The sequence below is a fragment of the Macrotis lagotis genome, chromosome 2 (assembly GCF_037893015.1).
Source record: "Macrotis lagotis isolate mMagLag1 chromosome 2, bilby.v1.9.chrom.fasta, whole genome shotgun sequence".
Taxonomy (NCBI): Eukaryota; Metazoa; Chordata; class Mammalia; order Peramelemorphia; family Peramelidae; genus Macrotis; species Macrotis lagotis.
The window spans coordinates 335,538,654-335,557,789 of NC_133659.1; the positions used below are offsets into that span (position 1 = coordinate 335,538,654).

Genomic DNA, 19,136 nt, shown 5'->3' on the forward strand with positions numbered 1-19,136 from the left:
GGTATAACTAGTAACCTGTAACTATGGAAATGGAGGCTGCCAGCACACCTGTGATGACACTGATACGGGGCCTGTATGTGGCTGTCATCAGAAATATGCCCTCCACTCTGATGGCCGGACATGCATTGGTAAGTAGAATACCACTTGAAGTCAATGTTATTAGACTGCTGCTAATTGGAAAGAACAACCCTTTCCACTCAGAATCATGGGGCATAAGGAAGGATGTGTCAGTAGCAGTTAGTTAATAGCAAATTTTCATAGAAAAATAGCTAGATAAATGCTTGGCTATTTTGTTTGGTGGCATACACCCACATTGCCAGGGGAGGGAACCATTCCACACTGCCTTTACTGTCATTTAAGATCTGGAAGCAAAGAATTCATTGGCCATTTTCATTCCTTAAGTGTGTGGCTGGATCCATTCTCAGGATCTTGCATGTTACATGTTGCTATAATGCTTTATATAGCCAAGAGTCCAATAATGAATGGCCGAGACATTGAGCAGAGTACAAAATGCTACCCAAGTCATGGTAAAAGTGGTTTGCATGACGTATCTAAAGATGTTACTTGTAACTGGCTTTGTGTTCTTCATTCATCTTGAGAAATTTGGAAAGAGATTCTTATGGCAATTAATTCACTTAAAAAGGCAAAATGGAACTAGTCTATTTTTAAATTAGCCACCCTAAGGCCTGTGATGTTTTCCTAGGTATCTCTCAGTCAAAAGGTAAACTTTATCAAAGAAAAGGGGGAAGGCCTACTGATGATGTCAGACAGGTGTTTGGCTGGGAGAGGGAAGAAGAGGGGGCATTGATATTGTTTCTCATTTCCCAGACAATAAAGAGAATGTGATGCTACCCATCCCCTCCCCTCCCTCCATGGATTTTCAACCATGTGAATTTGCTTCTACAAAAGAGGTTTCACTTGCATAATGCTGAATTTCTTGCACAAAATTGCTTTTTTACTTTTTTATTTTTACAGTCTGTAATCTCTTTCCTCCTGAATCACATTCCTGAGCCAGAACCTGAATAATTCTTACTGGTTTCATAATATGACTAATTTGGATTTTTTTAAATATGAAAAAACAGGATTTTCAAAGTTCAATTACCATTCCAAAACTTCCTCTCTCTCTCTCTCACTCTCTCTCTCTCTCTCTCTCTCTCTTTCTCTCCCCCCCCTTCCTCCCTAATATTAGAGAGCCAAAACTAAGTTCGGTTTGATGAGGGAAAGAGGTGCCAATTCTGATTTGGGACTTTGTGCTGTCTATTGGGGTTGCTCTTGGTAGCCTCCCTGACAGTCAAGAAGGTCTGGGAGTAGGCCTCATGGGGAAGGCATGGCAAACCCACACAAATGCCATGAAAAGGGAAGAGGCTGATGCCATGTTATAACCTTTAGTCCTGGGATGGAAGGCCCACAGTGCTGTTCACGCTGCTCCCTGCCCCCCACTGCTGTCCCCACTCCCATCCCTGAGATTCATCCTCATCCTGCCCTTCTGTGTAGTATCTTGTTAGAGAATACTTTTACTTCATTATTCCTGCTTTCTGGTGATGGTTCCTGATTGCCTGTCTTGTCTGAAAACTGACGTAAATGAATTATTTTCAAAGAGCCAAAAACAAAACAAAACAAAACAAACAGATGTCAAACCTCTATTGCAGCCTGATCCCATCTAGAACCTGTTTCCAACCCTCTCATTACAACTGATCCATTGCAATGTAGTGTTGCCACTGATCTCCAAATGCCCCGCCCCCCCCCCCAGCCTCCTCTCTCCATCTCCACACCCTCCCTGTTTGCTGCGGATTCTGGGCATCGCTGCAGGATCGCAAACATCTGCAATGCCAGAGGAAGACTCTGGTCCTTTGTCTAACACATTTTGTCTTTGTTCAGCTGACTTATCCTGCCCCCCCTTCTTTTTTCTTTCTCCTTTTTTTCTTTTCTTCTTTTTTTTAAATGTTTGCTGCATGTGAAAGTCCTCCCTTAGATTTGTTTTTTACAGTAACTTTCCCTGCCCCATCCTTTCCCCTCTTCCCATTTTATTTACCCAGCTGTTGCTTCCCTCTGGGTCTGCCTGGATGAGAAGCTTTTCTTTTGCTTCCCTCCCAATCATCTTTTATTTCCTTCTTTCCTATCGTGGAAATGACTGTTTCCTTGTATTTCAAACCTAGCAAAGGAAGGGAGTCCAACTAAGCTGTCCCCTGATGCTCTGGGAAGCTTCTCCCTCCTGCCCCGAAGCTCTGTCTCCCAGGAATGAGTTTCTATTTCATCTCTTCCCTCCCTGCTGCATGCTCCTGAAATCACTAACCAACCCCCAAAGTCGGCCCTTGTCTCCCCTTGAATGTGTAGCTCATCTTGTCCTCTAGACAACCAGGCAACCAGCACTGCCCACCTTGGGATTGGTTTGGGTTGTGTGTGCATGTGAGCGTGCCTGTGCGAAAGACCCGGAGAGGGAGAGTCGGCTGAGGTTTGTTGGTGTGTTTAATCTGCATGCGTGTTGACACAAGTGAATGTCACCCATTCCTGACCCCTGCCCTCCCATCACCGGATCCTCTGCTCTGTCTCTTCCATGTCCCAAGCCTTGGCCCTCGCTGGGCAGAGCCTCATCTTCTGGCTCCACTGGCTTCTCTCAAGGCCTGCTGTGGAATCCCTGTGATCTCAAACTCTTGGGCACATGGGGTCCTCTCTCACTGGGGCTTGTTTTCTGTGTGCCTGTCCTTCTGTCTGTACTCTTGTTTCTCATTCTTTCTTTCTCTCCGTTCACTTCCACTTCCCTTCAGCCTTTAGAACAATCTCAAAGGGGATTTGCCCCCTTACAGGGGTTGAGCACTCTCATGACTGACTTCTTGGCTTTGGTTGGTCAAGGCCAAGAAACTGTCTTAGGCAGTGGAAAACTGGGCTTCTCATTAACCAACTGCTCCGTGTTTGTCCCTTACTTGTGTTCTAGAGAAGGATGAGGCTGCAATTGAGAGTTCTGAGTTCAATACCACGTCAGTAGCTGATGTGGACAAGCGGGTGAAACGGCGCCTCCTCATGGGTAACACTTTTCTTCCACTTCCTTTGTTGTGCTGCCACTTTTCTCCATATGTATATATGTGTGAGTATGTGCATGTATGTGTGTTTGTGTGTGTGTGTGTGTGTGTGTGAGAGAGAGAGAGAGAGAGAGAGAGACAGAAAGAGAGAGAAGGGAGAGGGAAGGAGAGGGGAGAGGGAGGTGGAAGGGGGAGAGAGGAAAAGAGAGAGGAAGAGGGAAAAGAAATGCGGAGGGAGGGGAGGAAGAGAGAAGAGAGCATGTATGTGGAGTTTTGCTCATGGGATGAGCTCATCCTTTTCTTTTTTTCTTTTTAAAATTTTCCTTGTAAAAATTCACCTACCTCAAATATATCCATGTGCTCCCCTTCCCCACTCTGCTGCCCATAAGCCAGAGCTGCTGAATGCCCAGTGATCTCTGCCTATAATGAAATGTTTGCAGTTAAGCCTTACTAATGTCACTGATCCTAGCAAAGTCACCCTGAGGCCCAGTGGTAAAACCCCTAACCCTCTAGATCAGAGTGCTAAATAACATGTTTCTGATCCCTGTTTCCCCAAGGGGATGGAAAAGCTGAACCAAGCAGGTCTGTGTTCCAGGAAAATCACTTTTTCTTGTTTAAATGGCCATGGCACTTAACATAACCACATCATTCATCCCATCTGTTCCCTGCTCCATCCAACTTACTGCCCAACAAACATTTGCTGTGTAGAACGACGACGACGACGACGACGACGACGACGACGACGACGACTACTACTACTACTACTACTACTACTACTAATCCCTCAGTATCGAAGAGAACCACTCTAGTGACGTTTATTATAGTGAGGGGGACATGTTGAAGGCCCCCTTCTCACTTGCCTTTACCAGAATCATTACACCCCTTGGCCTGACTGACAGGACATGGGCCTATTGGAGATGGTCTCACTGTTGCAGGACTCTCTTGGCCTTATACTGGTTTCACTTCCTCCCATATCAGTGAGGTACCATCATCAATGCCAGGCAAGCACTAGCGGCAACTAGATATAAGATGATAGACTAAGCATGTTCAGAAGTAGGATGTTATTAAGACCCTGTACCTGTTTTAAGGAACACACACTATAATGAGATAATGACATGGACACAAGTATAATTCAAAATATTACAAGTACATTAGAGAGCCAAGGTGTCACCTAAAAAGCATTGGTTAAAGTAAAACCAAGAGTCCAGATGCAAGGGACACCCCATCTGGCAGAAGAGAGCAGGGAAGGTTTCCTTATTCGGAGCCTTCATCTGAAAAATCAGGAGTTATAGACTAGTTGGAACCATAAGATACCTGAGGTTAGAATGAGGCAGATTCAAAGTTCAAACCCAGGCTGTCTGAGCCCAGAACAAAGGCTCTGTCCCAGAAACAAAGACTCTGTTCCTTTTACCACATTTCCAACTAAATTGTACCAAAGTGTCCCAAAGGTCCCCTCCATCTCTAAAGTTCTATGGCTAACTCAGAGTTTTAATGAACTCTGAGTAATATCTTGGGCCACCAAGGGAAAGGCTTCTTGAATTGAAACATGAAGTTCAGTTCATTTCATAAAAAATAACTCAGTGGTCAAAACAGAACTTCAGAACCTACCCACTACAAGTGGGACAAAACCCAAATTCCCAGAATTGCAGAATCCAAGGGAGGTGAAGAAGGCATCTAGTTTAACTTTTATCTGAGCAGGTTACTCAAAGGGCACCAGTCTTTACTTGGAGACATACAATCAGCACCCCCTATCCCTCTGTCTCTTTGCCTTCTATGGAGTACTGGTCTCCAAGCTACCAGAATGCAGACAGATTTGGGAGTTGTCTATTTTGGATGTTTCTCCATGACCCAGACCCGAACACCTTCCTTTTACAGCAAGTGCTTAAGGTTTGTGAAATTGGGAAATGGTGCTTGCAATCTAAACGAGACAGCCTTGGCCACATGGGCTATGGGAAGAAAGGTCCCTTTCTTTCTGGGCTAGGTTTGATGCAAGTAGAATGAAAGGAGGGCATGAAAGCATACTCTGCCTTCTTGTTCACCTAAAACTAATGACTGAGGCATGGGGCCCAGGTTGAATAGGAGCTCCTGGTTATTATACAAAGGAAAACTTTATTGAAGTGTAGACTGAACTTAATGCCACTGAGGTCCTTAATTCCATGACTCAGATTCAATTGACATTCATCAACTGCCTCTTCTCTGCCAGGCATTGTGCTGAGTGCTGAGAGATCAAGATGCAAATCCAACAATGGCCTCTAAGGACATTTCCTTTTACAATGATGTTCTGAGATCACTGTCATGGAACTTAAAGAAGGTGTCATGAAAAAAAAGGCATTAGAAAGGATAAGCTATCATGAGGAAAAAATGGTCAGAAAAGATACCCCAGGCAAGAGGGAACAACTTAAGCAAAGGCACTGAGACAGAAATAAATATGTAGGATGCAACAGGTAGTCTAGACTGGAAAATGAATTGGATTTGCAGTGGAGAAGTATCTGAGTTTGAAGGCATGCTTTATCCTGTGTGAAGCTTGGGCAAGTCACCTAACTTCTCTGGGCCAAGTAAAATTTGGAGGGCAGCTTTGGAATAGAGAATTTCCAAGATCCCTTCCAGTTTTAAAACCCTGGATCTTATGATTTTTATAGAGTTGTTGGAAATATTACTAGATAACAAGGTCTATCTTGGGGATGGAGGAGGGTCTCAAAAGCCAGAGGAAAGAGTCTAAATTCAATGGAGAAGTATCCTGAGCTCTTGAAAAGGCAGGGACATGATGGGAGCAATGTCTCATGTGCAGAATAGCTCTGAGGCAGACCAGACCCAACTTGCTCTAGGAAGTAGTGTGATGGGGAAGTAGCTAAAGCTGGAGACCTGGACTCCTCTGTTATTAACCTGTGCAATCTTGTCTGGACTGGAGTCTCAACTGTCAAAGAAGAAAGTTAAAGGAAATAGAATCAGAGGCCCCTTTCTGTTCTGATATTCCATTCTTCATTTTCTAAAACCTGGACTTGAACTGGACTTTGAAGGCTGGGTTAAGGTTTCAGCAGGCAGAGATCAAAGAAAAAAGCATCCAAGGTACAAGGACTAGCCCAGATCAAAGCAGAACAGGGGGAAAGAATATGTCCAGAGAACAATGAGTCACCTGGGGAATTTGAGATGAAGGACACATGAAGAGGAAGAGTGTGAAAAAAGTTTAGGAAGACAGGCCAGGGGTGGAGATGGGTAGGACAAGTGGAAGAGTTCAGGCTTTCATAAACAGGCAATGTGAAGCCACTGAAAGTTTTTGTATAGGGGTGCTATGAACTGGAAGAGACCAAAGACACCAACTGCCCTTATTGTCATCTGGAAACTGGGGCACAGAGTGACAATCTTCTGTTGATATAAGAGTTCACTAAATCCCAGGCCAGTCCAAAATTTGGAGAAATGATCTTCTTAGTCCAGTCTTCTTGGCTTTGGACCAGATTCTAGATGGTGTCTATGAGGCCCAAAGATAATGACAAGCCTGATGCACTTTAAGGTCTACAAAATGCATTTCATCTATTCTTTCATTTAACCCTCAGAAAACTCTGTCAAATAGATGCTCTATTTATATATTGGCAGCCCCAGGACAGAGAAGAAAAATGACACACAGAAAGGGCTAAGTCTCTTTCCCAAGATCACACCACCTGTAAGTGTTGAAGCTAGTACTCACATCCCTGCAGCTTCCCAGTTCTTCTCCCTACCTCATCCTTCCTTCCAGTTGTTTGCATAGGGACATCATGAGTTCCCCAGTGATGCTTTCTTGACTGTGAACTCTATTTTTGCCCATATGTATGATCAAAATTCCAAAATAACTTCAAACAAAAAAACCACTGATAACTTACTTGAGTAGCTCCAAGATCTGCTAAGTCATTGGTGGTCTCTCCCTAGATACAGATTGAGCCCTTCTCTGTAACTTATTAGACATTCTGAGTTGCAAAAGCTCCAATTCCAGGTCCCATGAGCATCACTGGACTTAGCTAGGCTTGTCCTCAGGTAGCAGGCACACAATTCATTTCTGGGCCAATACTCAAAGCTTTCCCAGTTTTGTGGGATCTGAAGGCAAAGTCTTTGAGAGGGCAAGTTGGAAAATTCTGATTTTTATGATGTGCTTCCTTAAAAATAGGTCAAAAATCTATCCCCCAGAACCCTCTGGTCAAAACTTTATTAGTCATTTTTCACTAAACATCCACTAAGTTCATCCCACTGAGCTAGACACTGAGAGAGACACAAAGTTTAGAAAGACAACATAGTGTTCACCTTTGTGGAACTCAGAGTCTTGGTTGGGGAGGGGGTGACACTAATATAGCTATAACTATAAAACTCACCATTACATAATATGTGTATCAGAGAAGACCAAGACACTGAGTGAAGTCCCAAGTTGGGGGGTAGAGGTATCCGGGATGTAGGAGTGAACATCAATCTGGATAGGGGGATTTAGAAAGATTTCATGGAGGAAGTGGCACATGAGTTTTAAAGAACAGGTAAAGTATGGGGTGGGATGAAGGCTGGGAAGAGCCCACAGAGGCAGGAGGGCAGGGAAGGACAGAGTGAGGTTGTTTAGTTGAGCTGAATCCTGGAATCTAAGGAAGGGAGTTGAATGAGATAACAAGTTGTCCTTGATCCTTCTCCCTTCTGCTTCCTCGGAGGCCTTCTCTGTTAGTTGTTCCCTTTCTTTCTCCTCTCTTACTGCCAGCTTGAAAGCTTCTTCAGCCAGGTCTTTCCCTTGACCCAACAGCTACAGCAAGTGATAATCCTGGGGTTCAAACAGTAACAAATAACAAAGTTCCTATGGAGGACAAAAGGTAATTTGAGAAAAGAGAACGAAGAAACAACTGGGAGGATAAGAAAAGGCTTCTAGGAGATGACCCAGAGGTGGATGAGCTTTGAAGGAAGTAAGGTGGTCCAAGAAACAGACCTGGGGAGGAAGCACATCCTAAATGTGGGGGATAATACCTTGGTAAAGGCTCAGGGAATGTTTTATTCAAGTGAAAGTAAACAGGACAGGTCTGGCTGCAATAGAATTTGATGAAATTATGGAAATAATGAATAATTTTGGAAAGGTAGGCTACAGTGAGATAGTGAGGGGCTAAAAATATCAAGAGGCAAGAGGGGGCTACTGAAGATTTTGGAGAAAGGGAGTGAGATCAGCTCAGAGCTAGACTCTAAGAAGATTTTGTTTGGAGTTGTGGGAAGGACACAATTGTAGAGGGCAGAGACTAAAAGCAGGAAAACCAATGAGAAAGAGATTGCAGCAGTAAGTGCTGATGAGGAGAGGTGATGAGGCCCTAGAGGTCCTGGGGGATATGAATGGAAAGAAATAGATGGATGTCTCAATTCATTGCCAAACTTCTAGAAGGAGAAATTTATCCTTGCTACTACTGCTTGTCACCTTCAGCAGGTACTTAGTTCATGACTATTCATGACTATAGCAAGTTAGGTTCCTCTCCTATTCCCCACCAACAATTCTAGGTGATATTCTAATGAGATTTTAATTGTCAAAATGTCAATTGACTTTTTCTCAACTCAATGTCCTGTACCTCTCTTTCTCTACTTCTTTCTGTTCTCTTCTTCAGCTCAAATGAACTGACTCTCCTTACTTCTGCTCCTATCTGATCATTCCTCAGTCTTCTTGGCTGATTCATCTTGATCTTCTGGCCCTCAGGTGTAGCTGCCTCCAGGGCTCTGCCCTTGGCCCCCTCCTCTCCTTTTTCTACACTTCCTCCTTTGATCCCTCCACGATTTGAATTATGTTGATGACTCCCAAATCAATAGCTTCAGCTCTTGATCTGTCCCCTGAGCTTTCCCTTTTCATGGAAGGGCATTGGAGTTTCAAAAGTTCCACTGATTGTGAATGGAGTCAGAGGAGAGTATATTGATATAAAATATGAAAGTCCAAGTTGGAAGGGACTTTGCAGATCTCTCCAATCTTCTTCATTTTATAGTTGAGACCAAAGGAATGCACACAGTATATTCATCCTGACTACATTAGCTGTGTGAGTTTGAGGAAGCCACTTAATTTTTCTGGGTATCAGAATAACTAATAATATCAACATAATAACAACTCTCAAAGAGAGAGCGAGCTCTAATGCTTTGCAAAGCATTTTAGATATGTTAACTCATTTCAGCTATAAAATGAGGAAGATTGGAGAGATGATCTGCAAAGTTCTTTCCAACTTGGAAATTCATATTTTATTTCAAGGGGACAGGAAGAGCCACAACCCCCATATACACCTATATTTCTTTATCTGTAAGAGGAAGAAAATAACCTGTGCACCCCCTACCTGAGGGGGCTATTAGGAAGAAAGTCCTTGCTAGGGAGAAGATGGTGTTATAATCTAGATCAGTGATTCAGGAAAAATTCCAGACCAAATCAGACAGATTTGAATGGTTGCTTGCATGTAGCAAAATTGAATTTGAACCCATTTGTCAGTTGGTAGAAATAAAAAATGAAATAATAATCAAGCCCAACCCAAATAGGAAGGGACATTGAACTAGAAAAAAATAGGAAATCTCTGGCAACACTCCTACATACTACCCTAGTTAATATTGTAAAAGTTTAGTGTCCATTGGGATGGGAGAACAAAGGAAGTAAGGGAGATGGACAGGAAGGAGGACTAAACACAGCTATGTTCAGTTCTCAAATTCTCTTCTTCTAGCCATATAAGAAAATGGGAATGGTACACTAGAGAGGACTTCCCTAAAGTCAAGAAGAGCCTTAGTGATGTTAACTGATTAATAGAGTCCTGGGAGTCAGCAGTCTGGGGATAAGGAATGAATGATCCTGCCAGCATGGGTGTACTCTCATTAAAATTGGTCACTAGACCATCTATGCTAAAAGAAGGACCTCTGTGATTGGACATAGGGATGCTTTCAATCGGAGACCAATCATTAAGTATTGTTAAATCTCCCCACATAGAGAGTTAATGAGATGAAGTCACTCAGTCCCACACTGCCATCACCTCCATGCTAGCTAGACCTGAATAAGGGTTTAAAGTTACAGGATACCTGGTGAGGAATCAATTCCTAAAGTTCAAGATAAAACTCTTTATAACCATCAACAAAACTCATCTGATTTTAGGTTACTTCAACAAAAGCACAGCATCTAGAGAATAGGCAGCAATGTTTTCGTTGTCTTCTGCCTTGCCTAGACCATATCAAATAGACTGTGATCAATCCTGGGCACCACAGTTTCTAAGAGATATTGATAAACTTAGAGGGTGGCTGAGACTTGAAACCACTGCATAAAAGATGAGGATCTGTGGGAAGAACTGAAAACATTTAGTTCAGAAAAGTATATGAAAGACAGTCTTAAGAAAGAGGAAGGCTTGTTCTCCCAGGACCCGAAAGGGAGAACTAGGATCAATAAGGAGAAATTGAAGTGGGGCAGATTTTTGCCTGGATGTAAGGAAAGCCTTCCTAAGGATGAGAACTATGCCCAAGTGGAAGCTTCTAGGGATACCAAGTTCCTTATAAGCAGAAGTTTTTAATAGAATGTTTTAATAGAGATTCTTTCAGAGATGAGCATGATGAGGGCAGGGTTCATAGGGTATATACATAGATGATATCAGGTCCATCCCTCTCATCATTGTCCAAAAGAGAAAAACAAGACTTTAAAGAATCAATTCAGCAAGACTTTATTTAGCTCTTGCTCAGCTCCTGGCACTGTGCAAGGACCCATGATATAAAGACAAAAAAAAATCTATTTACTCAAGGAATTTGTGCTTGGGAGGCAAAGCAGGCAAGATAGGGAGGTGGGACTCAGCATATATAGTGAAAATTCAATACAAAAACATCTAAGGCAAGTAGAGGAGTAAAAATTGGAGAGGGGAAAGACACCAGTCTAGGAAACTAATTATATTATCACTATAGTACAGTATAGAGGTTATTCTGGCCTTTTCTAGGATGGAAATCATAGAAGTAAAGAAGATATGGGGGCGGGCTGGCTAGGTGGCACAGTGGATAAAACACCGGCCCTGGAGTCAGGAGTACCTGGGTTCAAATCCAGTCTCAGACACTTAGTAATTACCTAGCTGTGTGGCCTTGGGCAAGCTACTTAACCCCATTTGCCTTGCAAAAAAAAAAACCTAAAAAGAGATATGGAGGAGGCATAATGGCTAAAACCTAACAAGTGATGAGACTGAGAGTGAAGAAGTCAAGGAAGACTTTGAAGCAGCAAATTTGGATGCTAAGCTGATGCAGCAACAGGAAAAGAAGTTATAAAGAGAAGAGGGTATTTGTTAGGGGAAAGTCCTGGTCCTGGTCAATTTGAACTCCTACAAGAAATCTAATTAGAGATGTCATTGATGTAAAGATGGAATTCAAGACAGTGACAGGGGGTGAATATTGGGGATCTGGACTCTGGCTGCTTCATGGTTGGAGTGAACTTTTGAGAGTTGAGAAGTTCAATAAGAGTATAAGAAAAAAGAAAAAAAAAGAGCCTGGATAGAACCCTGGAGGTTGTCCATGCATGGTGGTGGTGGTGGTGGGGTCATAGGGTAACTAAGGAACATGAATATGAAAAAATGGCAGATAGTGCCTCTAATTTCAAGCTGAAATGTGAACTAAATAGTGCCTGTGGCATAGGATAAACTTAGTAAGTGCTTACTGATCTCAGTTATCAAGGTAAACCTTTGAACTGGGCCTTGAAGGTCAGTAAATTTCCTTCCCTCCTCCTTTTTCTTGTTCCTTGATCCCTCTCTCCCCCATCATCTTTCCTACTCTCTTCAATCATCACATATGGTCATGCTTAACTCTGGTGGTGGCATTTTTGTCCCCTCTTCCAAAAAGGCCAACTCTACCCATCTCACCTCTCAGAATGTTTGGCATGTTTTGTGGGATGTGATGGCCTGCAGACAACTACAATGTGCACCCCACAAACACACTATCCAGAGCATGTGGCACTACTCCCTTACTACTATAGAATTTTAAGACTTGAAGAAATGGGACGCATACCAGGAAAACATCCCATCTTAGGCTACCTCCTAAATACTAAAGAGAATTCTCCAAATGTGCTGCCAAGGGAGAATGGTAGTGATCAAAAAAGGTTGAAAATAGTACCATCTACCAGATTGGAAGACCAGGGTGTAAAACTCTCATTTTGTCACTGATGACTGTGTGAACTGAGGCAAACCATCCAGCCTCCCTGAGTCTCAGTTTGCTCATCTGTAAAATGAGAAGTTGGACTTAGAGAACCTAAGATTCCCCCCCAATTCCAAATCTATACTATAACCTGTATTGTATAACATTTATTCTTGTTAAGACCAACTGGTAGTCACCACAAATTGATAACTTAGTGACTAGGAAGGAAAGAGAAAAATCAACTTCTCTGACAAGACCCACCAGCCTTGAGGGTCTTTTAGTTCTCCAGGGAGGTGGGGTACTAGGAGTCATCAGATCCAAGGTCCTTGAAAGTTTGGATAACTTCATCCTTGATTTGGCTTCAAAGTGGAAGAAACAGAACCAGAGAAGCTTTTCAGAAGCTTTATTAGTTCTTCAGTGTCTCAGGCTGATAACATGAAAACCTGTGTACCTAAGTGTTCTCTACTTATTCATGTTAGTAACTTATTAGGATAGAGCCTAATATTTTGATGGGGGGGGCAGAATTGTTTGGGAGAACATTGTCTAATAGATGTCACCTGGAGTGGTGAGTTCACTCACAGAGGTTATGGTGTGTTCACTAACAGAGATAGTGAGGTTGTAGTCTGATCATTCTCATTGCCAAGCTCTTGAGGTAAGAAGGTCCCAAGAGAAGTCAGAGGATCATTTTCTAGGTCTGTTATGGTAGAGATTCTTATTCAGGTATGAGTTGAACTAATTAGAGATCTCTTTCTACTCAGAAAGTCTGTGGTTGCATATGTTTCTTTACATTCTGAGTCTCTAAATTTTATTTAGATACTTGCCTCACTTGGAGAATGGTATTACTTAATCTCAGATGCCATCAGTTCAGTGACTCCCTTTTTATCCACTGATTCTCAGTTTAGTATTTAAGACCCATGAAAATATGGCAGCAAGCTCATCTCCTACACTTCCCAATTCAATCCCGTAAGCATTCATTTAAAACCTACTATGTTTCAAGGCCTTGAAGCCTGTTTCTTTGGACTTCCACTTCAGTACTCTGCCTATGATGCCACAGTGTCCTTCAGGCTTCATTAATAGATGTTCCAAGTACCCAGAATCCATATTCAAGTCCCCCAATATGTGCTCATAGTCTCAGGGTAACCCAAAGTTCTGTAAAGTTCTGCTGGCATAGAACAAACCCTGGTAAGACCAACCAAGCATATGGACCAGAAAAGGATTTCTAGTCCATATGGACTAGAAAAGGATTAGACCCCATGACCAACTGCCCAGGCTCATCATTAGTCACCTGGTCAGGAAGTGGTAAGTTCTTTGGTCTTGGTAACCCACAAAACAAGTTAAAGCACAACTCAGCCCTCAGGCCTGAGCAACCCCTTTCCATTTCTGTAATGATGGTGGCAGGTATAAAAGAAGGAAATGGGGGATCCAAATTACATGGCTCCCAGAGTAGCTCTGAATAGGGATTGAACTCGTGGTCCTCAAGATGCAGTCTTTGTGCAACCAAAGAGACATAGACCTAGAAAAGAGACACAACCACATTGCCACTTTTCTTGTCCAGATCACCCAAAGATAATTAGAATTTGAAAATCAAAGGCAGGATGGTACCCAGTTCTCTTCAGAGCAGACTCGAGGAACTGGCTTCATCATGCACCCAAAAAGCAACAAGGAAGATGATCCCATGTGCCACAAAACCTAGCAATGCTACAAAGGCTCCTCAGTGAAATCCATAGGAATGTGAAAGAAGCTGTTCATCCACACCATAGAAACAAAATGGACAAAAGTATCCATTACCCAAATTATAGCACACAGAGAGAGACCTATTGGTCCATTAGTAGCTACATTCTGGACAGGTTCTATGGATGAGAAATGGATCCAGAGGTGAATAGAAGGAAGAGACTGGACTTTTATCACATTTGAGAATCCATATAATGCTTTCAAGTATGTATAGTACTAGGTAGATATGTACCCACATATATAGGTATGTATGTATACTATTATCGAATACTAGGGTAGCAACTGGAGCACCAGACCTGGAGGCAGGAAGATCTGAATTCAAATTTAGATTCAGAAACATTCTAGCTGGGTGAATCTGGTCCAGTTCCCAACCTATAAAATGGAAATGGCAAACTACTGTAGTCCTTTTGCTGAGAAAACCCCAAATAAGGTCATGAAGAATCAGACATGACTATACAACAAGAAAAAGGAAAAATTCTGATTAATGAAAGCTATTCCAGAGTGGGACCCTGGGAAGTTTCCCCTTGCTGGAGAACTTGAAGTAGATGCAAAATGACCACTTGTCATGATTACAAGAGAGGGGTGTTCTTGGTTTAAGTCTGGACTAATTAATCTTGGAAATCTCTTCCAACTTGACAATTCCATGATTTTTTCAATAATTCTATCAGTCATAATAATAGCTTACATTTACATGCACTTTATTTTTAAAGCATTTTGTGAACGCCATCCTCAAAAATCTCAGAGAACTCTACAAATAAACTGTGCTGGAATTAAGCCACCATCACAAAGCCTGGTCCACAATCTCCTGGATAGAATATTGATCCATAAAACTGAAGAACAATGTCGTTGATAGATTCATTCTATCAAATGCGGTTGCCAGATGGGGTGCAACTTCCCCTGATCCTTCTGCTTGCTCCAGGAGTTAGAATGGGGCCAACTCTATGCTCACCTCACGTTGCTTTTGGTCAGGTGTGGGGAGCAGTTCTGAGCTCAATTATCTAAAAAAAAACCACTTATTTTATCCACCTAGTATAGTTGACCAGCCACATAATATCAAAAATGAAAAATGCAAGGGGAAAACTGGTCCCAAGACCATTTCCTTTTGAACCCCATTGAAAAAGCGAAGAAGAATGATAATAATAACGCTTGACATTTATACAGAGTCCAAGCTCTCAAACTGGAAGGGGCCTCCAATGTCACCAAAAATCAACAAGTCTAAGCCTCTCATTTTACAGATAAGGCAACTGAGGCCTAGGAGGTGAAGGGATGTGCCCAGGTCCTCAGCTTCCAGAACTCGGGCTCTACCCCTGCCTGGGGCCATCTCCCAGTAGAACTTTCATGCATTGAACCTCACAATAGCCCTATGAGGGGAGGACTGAAGAAAACTACACGTGGATATTGTGTTAACAATGATGAAACTGAGACTGGGAGCTTTGAGTGACTTGTCCAGGGACACGCAATGAGGGTCAAATTTGAAGCCAGGTCAGTGCTTTATGAATGTGGCTTGTTCTCACCATGCTCCAGCCTAAGCCCCCTTTAGAAAGATGGGAGGGAAGTCTGTGATACTCCCAAAGCAGCTCAGTCCATTGTTAACATAGCTCTAGTGGACCAAAGCTCACTGGTCCAGGGACTTCTCATTCAGAATTGGTCTGTGGTCTCTTAAACAGGACTACCTTTCAGTCAGTCAGTTATATAGCATTTATTAAGTGCCTACTGTTACTGAGCACTGTGCTAAACACTGGGGATGCAAAAAAGGCATCTGTCCTCAAGGAATCTGCAATCTAATGGAGGAGACAAAACCCAAGCAAGATCTAACAAGGAGAAATCAGGGGTGAGTCATCTCAGACCCCTAGGTTAAGAAAGGTTGGAAGAAGCAATCTTGAACACAGTTGGAGACCATGATGGAGCCTCTTCAGCAGGCTGACTGTGCCCCATTCCTTCCGCAGCTCTTCAGCTCACCTGGTCCTGGACCTCCCCAAAGGCTTGGGGCTCTCCAGCTCCTCTTGCCCTTAGAGTCATCTACACACTGAAGTGTCTGTGGCTGATACCAGCACAAAGCCTGCCCAGGGACTGGACTTTTTTTTAATTGACATTTTCTTTTTCCAATAACATGTTATGAAAGTTTTTCAACATTCTTCCACATGCATATGCATATTTTAGGTTACATAATTTCCTTCAGTGGCAGTCAGGTGAATATGGTACATGCACATTTGTGTTTAGCATGTTTATAGATTAGTTATTTTTAGGTATGAGAAAGTAGGATTAAGGGAAAAGAAAGAAAAGCATGAGATAGACAATAAATACATAAAAGAATTTCTCTAAAAGTGAATTTAGTGTTCATTCAGATTCTGTAGGGTTTTTTGTTTTGTTTTTCTTTCTCTGATGGGGATAGCATTGTCCATAGTCTGTCCTCTCAATTTCCAATTCTTTGTCGCTACAAAAAGGGCTGCTATGAATATTTTAGAATATGTAGGACTTTTCCCATTTTATGATTTCTTCTGGATACGGGGCTAGAATTGGAATTGTTGGGTCAAAGAGTATGATCAGTTTATTGCTCTTTGGGCATAGTTCCATATTGCTCTCCAGAATGGTTGGATCAGTTCACAACTCCACCAGCAATGCATTAATGTCCCAATCCTCCCACAACCTCTCCAACATTAAATGTTTTTCCCTTTTGTCCAGCGGCTGGATTTCTTACTAGAATCCCAGACACTATATTAGCACTGCAATTGCCAGCACCAAACACAGAACCTGACACATTGCAGGTATTAAATAAATGTTTGGTGATAGAATGATGGGTTAGGATTTCAGGCTTCATTGAGTGGATAGAAAACTGTAGAAGGGAGCTAACTTTTCAGAGGCCCTGAAATCTTGTTCCATAAAGGAAGGAAACATGCATTTATGAAGCACCTGTTCTATGCCAGGCCATTCTAAGCCCTTTACAAACACTGACTCACATGATCCCTACAGTCACCTTGGGAGGGAGGTGCTAGATGATCCCCATTTTACAGATGAGGAAACTGAGGCCAATAGGGTTGATTTCTCAGTGGTTCCAGGGTTCTGGACACCGTGGTACCCCCTGGCCACCAACAAAGAGGAACACTAGGACCCTTTGTCTGAAGCACCTGGTGCTGATATTAAGTATACTTCTTTGGGTGATGTTGTCTTCCTGGATTGAAGAGGGACGATGAGAACAGGGACAATGCTATTTCTGGATCTCCAATACACACATTTCCCAGGCTCTGATGCATACATGTTTGTTGATGGACTATTTCTGGACAGACAATCAGGAGATCCTTGGAAACCATCCATTCCAATACCCTCCTGTAGTAGGTGAGGAAACTGAGGCCAGGGCTGAGAAGGGACTTTACAAGGGCTTGGGGAGAGACACTTTATCTATTCTGTGTGACTGGCATTGGTGAGGTAAAGTGGGGCTGACCTAGCTGGCAATCAGTTCCCACAGGCAGCTGGTATGGAATATGAACAATAATAACAGTACCAATAATGGCATTTCCATATCATTTTAAGATTTGCAAAGTGCTTAGTGTGTGTTGTCTCACTTAAAGACCTTCCAGAGAATCAAAGCTAAACCCTTGATTCTAAAGAGAAGGAATTAAGCCCAGGTCAGAGCCTGGATCACCCCCCTCAGTCTGCATGCCGAGTGAAGAAGAGCCAAGGCAGAATCTGACCCCAGGGCCTCGATTTCCTCTCCACTTCTACAGAACAAAGCCAGCCCTCTGTCCAACACTGTTCATCTGGAAGTGGCCGATTAAAGGCCCTGGGACTGGCCCAGGCCAAGTGTGTGTTGGAGACGATGTTTCTTGGTTTGGAATCTTAATGACTTACACCTGGAAGAGGGGGAACCTTTACTTTGATCGTATGAACTCCCAAGGGAGCCTCTTCATGTGAAAGATTTTTCAGGCATCTTTTTGTGGATTAAGGCTGCTTGATTGGGAGCAGACCTTCCTATCCAGTCATCCATTCTATAGTCATCAAACATTTATTATACACTTGTTCGGTGCCCAACACTGTGCTCAATAAACAGTTTAGCTCATAAGATTTAGAGCTGAAAGGAACCTTAATAATCACCTCTTCCAACTTGCTCATTTTATAGATGGGAAACAAGGACCTAGAGACATTTTCTTGCAGACTCCACATCTCAGAAACACAATGCAATCCACATGTTAATTCACAGATAAGATACAAACACGACTAATTATAACATATATTATGTCATGAATAATATATGTGGACTCTCAGAAAGGTCCTTACAATCCAGGGAGCATCTTTGCTTTTCCTGGAACAGAAGACTCAGAGAAACACAATTGGCTGTGTTTAAGTTTGCAGGTAGAAGTCCGTTGATTAACCCACCTAAAAGAAATTAGCTTTGTTAGGAAATAACTGCATTTTGATTGAATTCATCATCCAGCACTAGGGATGAACAAAGACTGGACATCACCTTGAATAGGTCAGAAATATTTCAACTGAGTGTGGTAGGAAGTCTGTTTCAACTGAGTGAGGGATTGGGCAACACTCAGAGAATCATATATAAAATGAGGATTCACTTTAGAACCTGAAGGAGATTTTGAGGGCCCAGCAAGGCAAGAAGGAAGTAGAGACATCACGAGCTGAGTTAACAGGAACTGAACAGTACATGACTGACAAAAGGAGAGAGAGAGAGAGAAAAACAGTTCTCAAGATGACTTAAAAAGAGACCCAGGAAAGCTCCAAGTTCCTCAAACTTCCCCTTTGAGGATCTTTCCATGAACACACAATTGTAATATCCAAGATATTACATATCCAGAAACCTGAATTGTGCCCAGAGATTAGCTAGTGATAAATATAATGCAAATTAAGACAAAAAGTCCAAAGTGTTTCTAACTGGAGCAACTTTGTACTTTTAACTGATTAATACAAATCTAAAGTAGCAAGTGAGTGAACTGTGGGTTTAGGGGCCATTGGTGTACCCTTAGGTTTAAAATGAGCTCATTATTAGAATGAGGTCACATAGGTATTTGAAGAGCTGCTGTGGAGAAGAGGAATTGGATTACTCTTTTTGACCTGAGAGTGGTAAGCAAAGCAAAGTAGAATGAAGAAGCAAATTCAAAAGCAGCAAAATGTGGGCCTGCTCTAAGGGATCTTACTATGAAGAGTCCAATCTCAACAATGCCTCAGGAAACAACAACTTCAGCTTCTCACTGAAGGTCTTCAAGGGAAAGGAAGAGACTCAAAAGGAATAAAATATTTCAGAGTAGACATAAGCAGGGAAAGTCAATGACACAAATCTGTTTCTGACTA

General features: G+C 42.4%; 1 protein-coding gene across 8 annotated transcripts in view; it reads left to right on the top strand.

Annotated features, from left to right (window-relative positions):
* Positions 1 to 19,136, top strand: part of SCUBE1 (signal peptide, CUB domain and EGF like domain containing 1) — a 228,219-nt gene that overhangs the window by 148,860 nt on the left and 60,223 nt on the right. For 4 of the 8 annotated variants that reach the window (XM_074227126.1, XM_074227127.1, XM_074227128.1 and 1 more), the window contains 2 exons: positions 12 to 128; positions 2,933 to 3,022. The exons of 2 other annotated variants lie outside the window; for them this stretch is intronic. In XM_074227126.1, the coding sequence (XP_074083227.1) occupies positions 12 to 128; positions 2,933 to 3,022 (207 nt within the window). The remainder of the gene's footprint in view (positions 1 to 11; positions 129 to 2,932; positions 3,023 to 19,136) is intronic. 2 more of the 8 variants (XM_074227129.1, XM_074227130.1) reach the window with 1 other exon arrangement.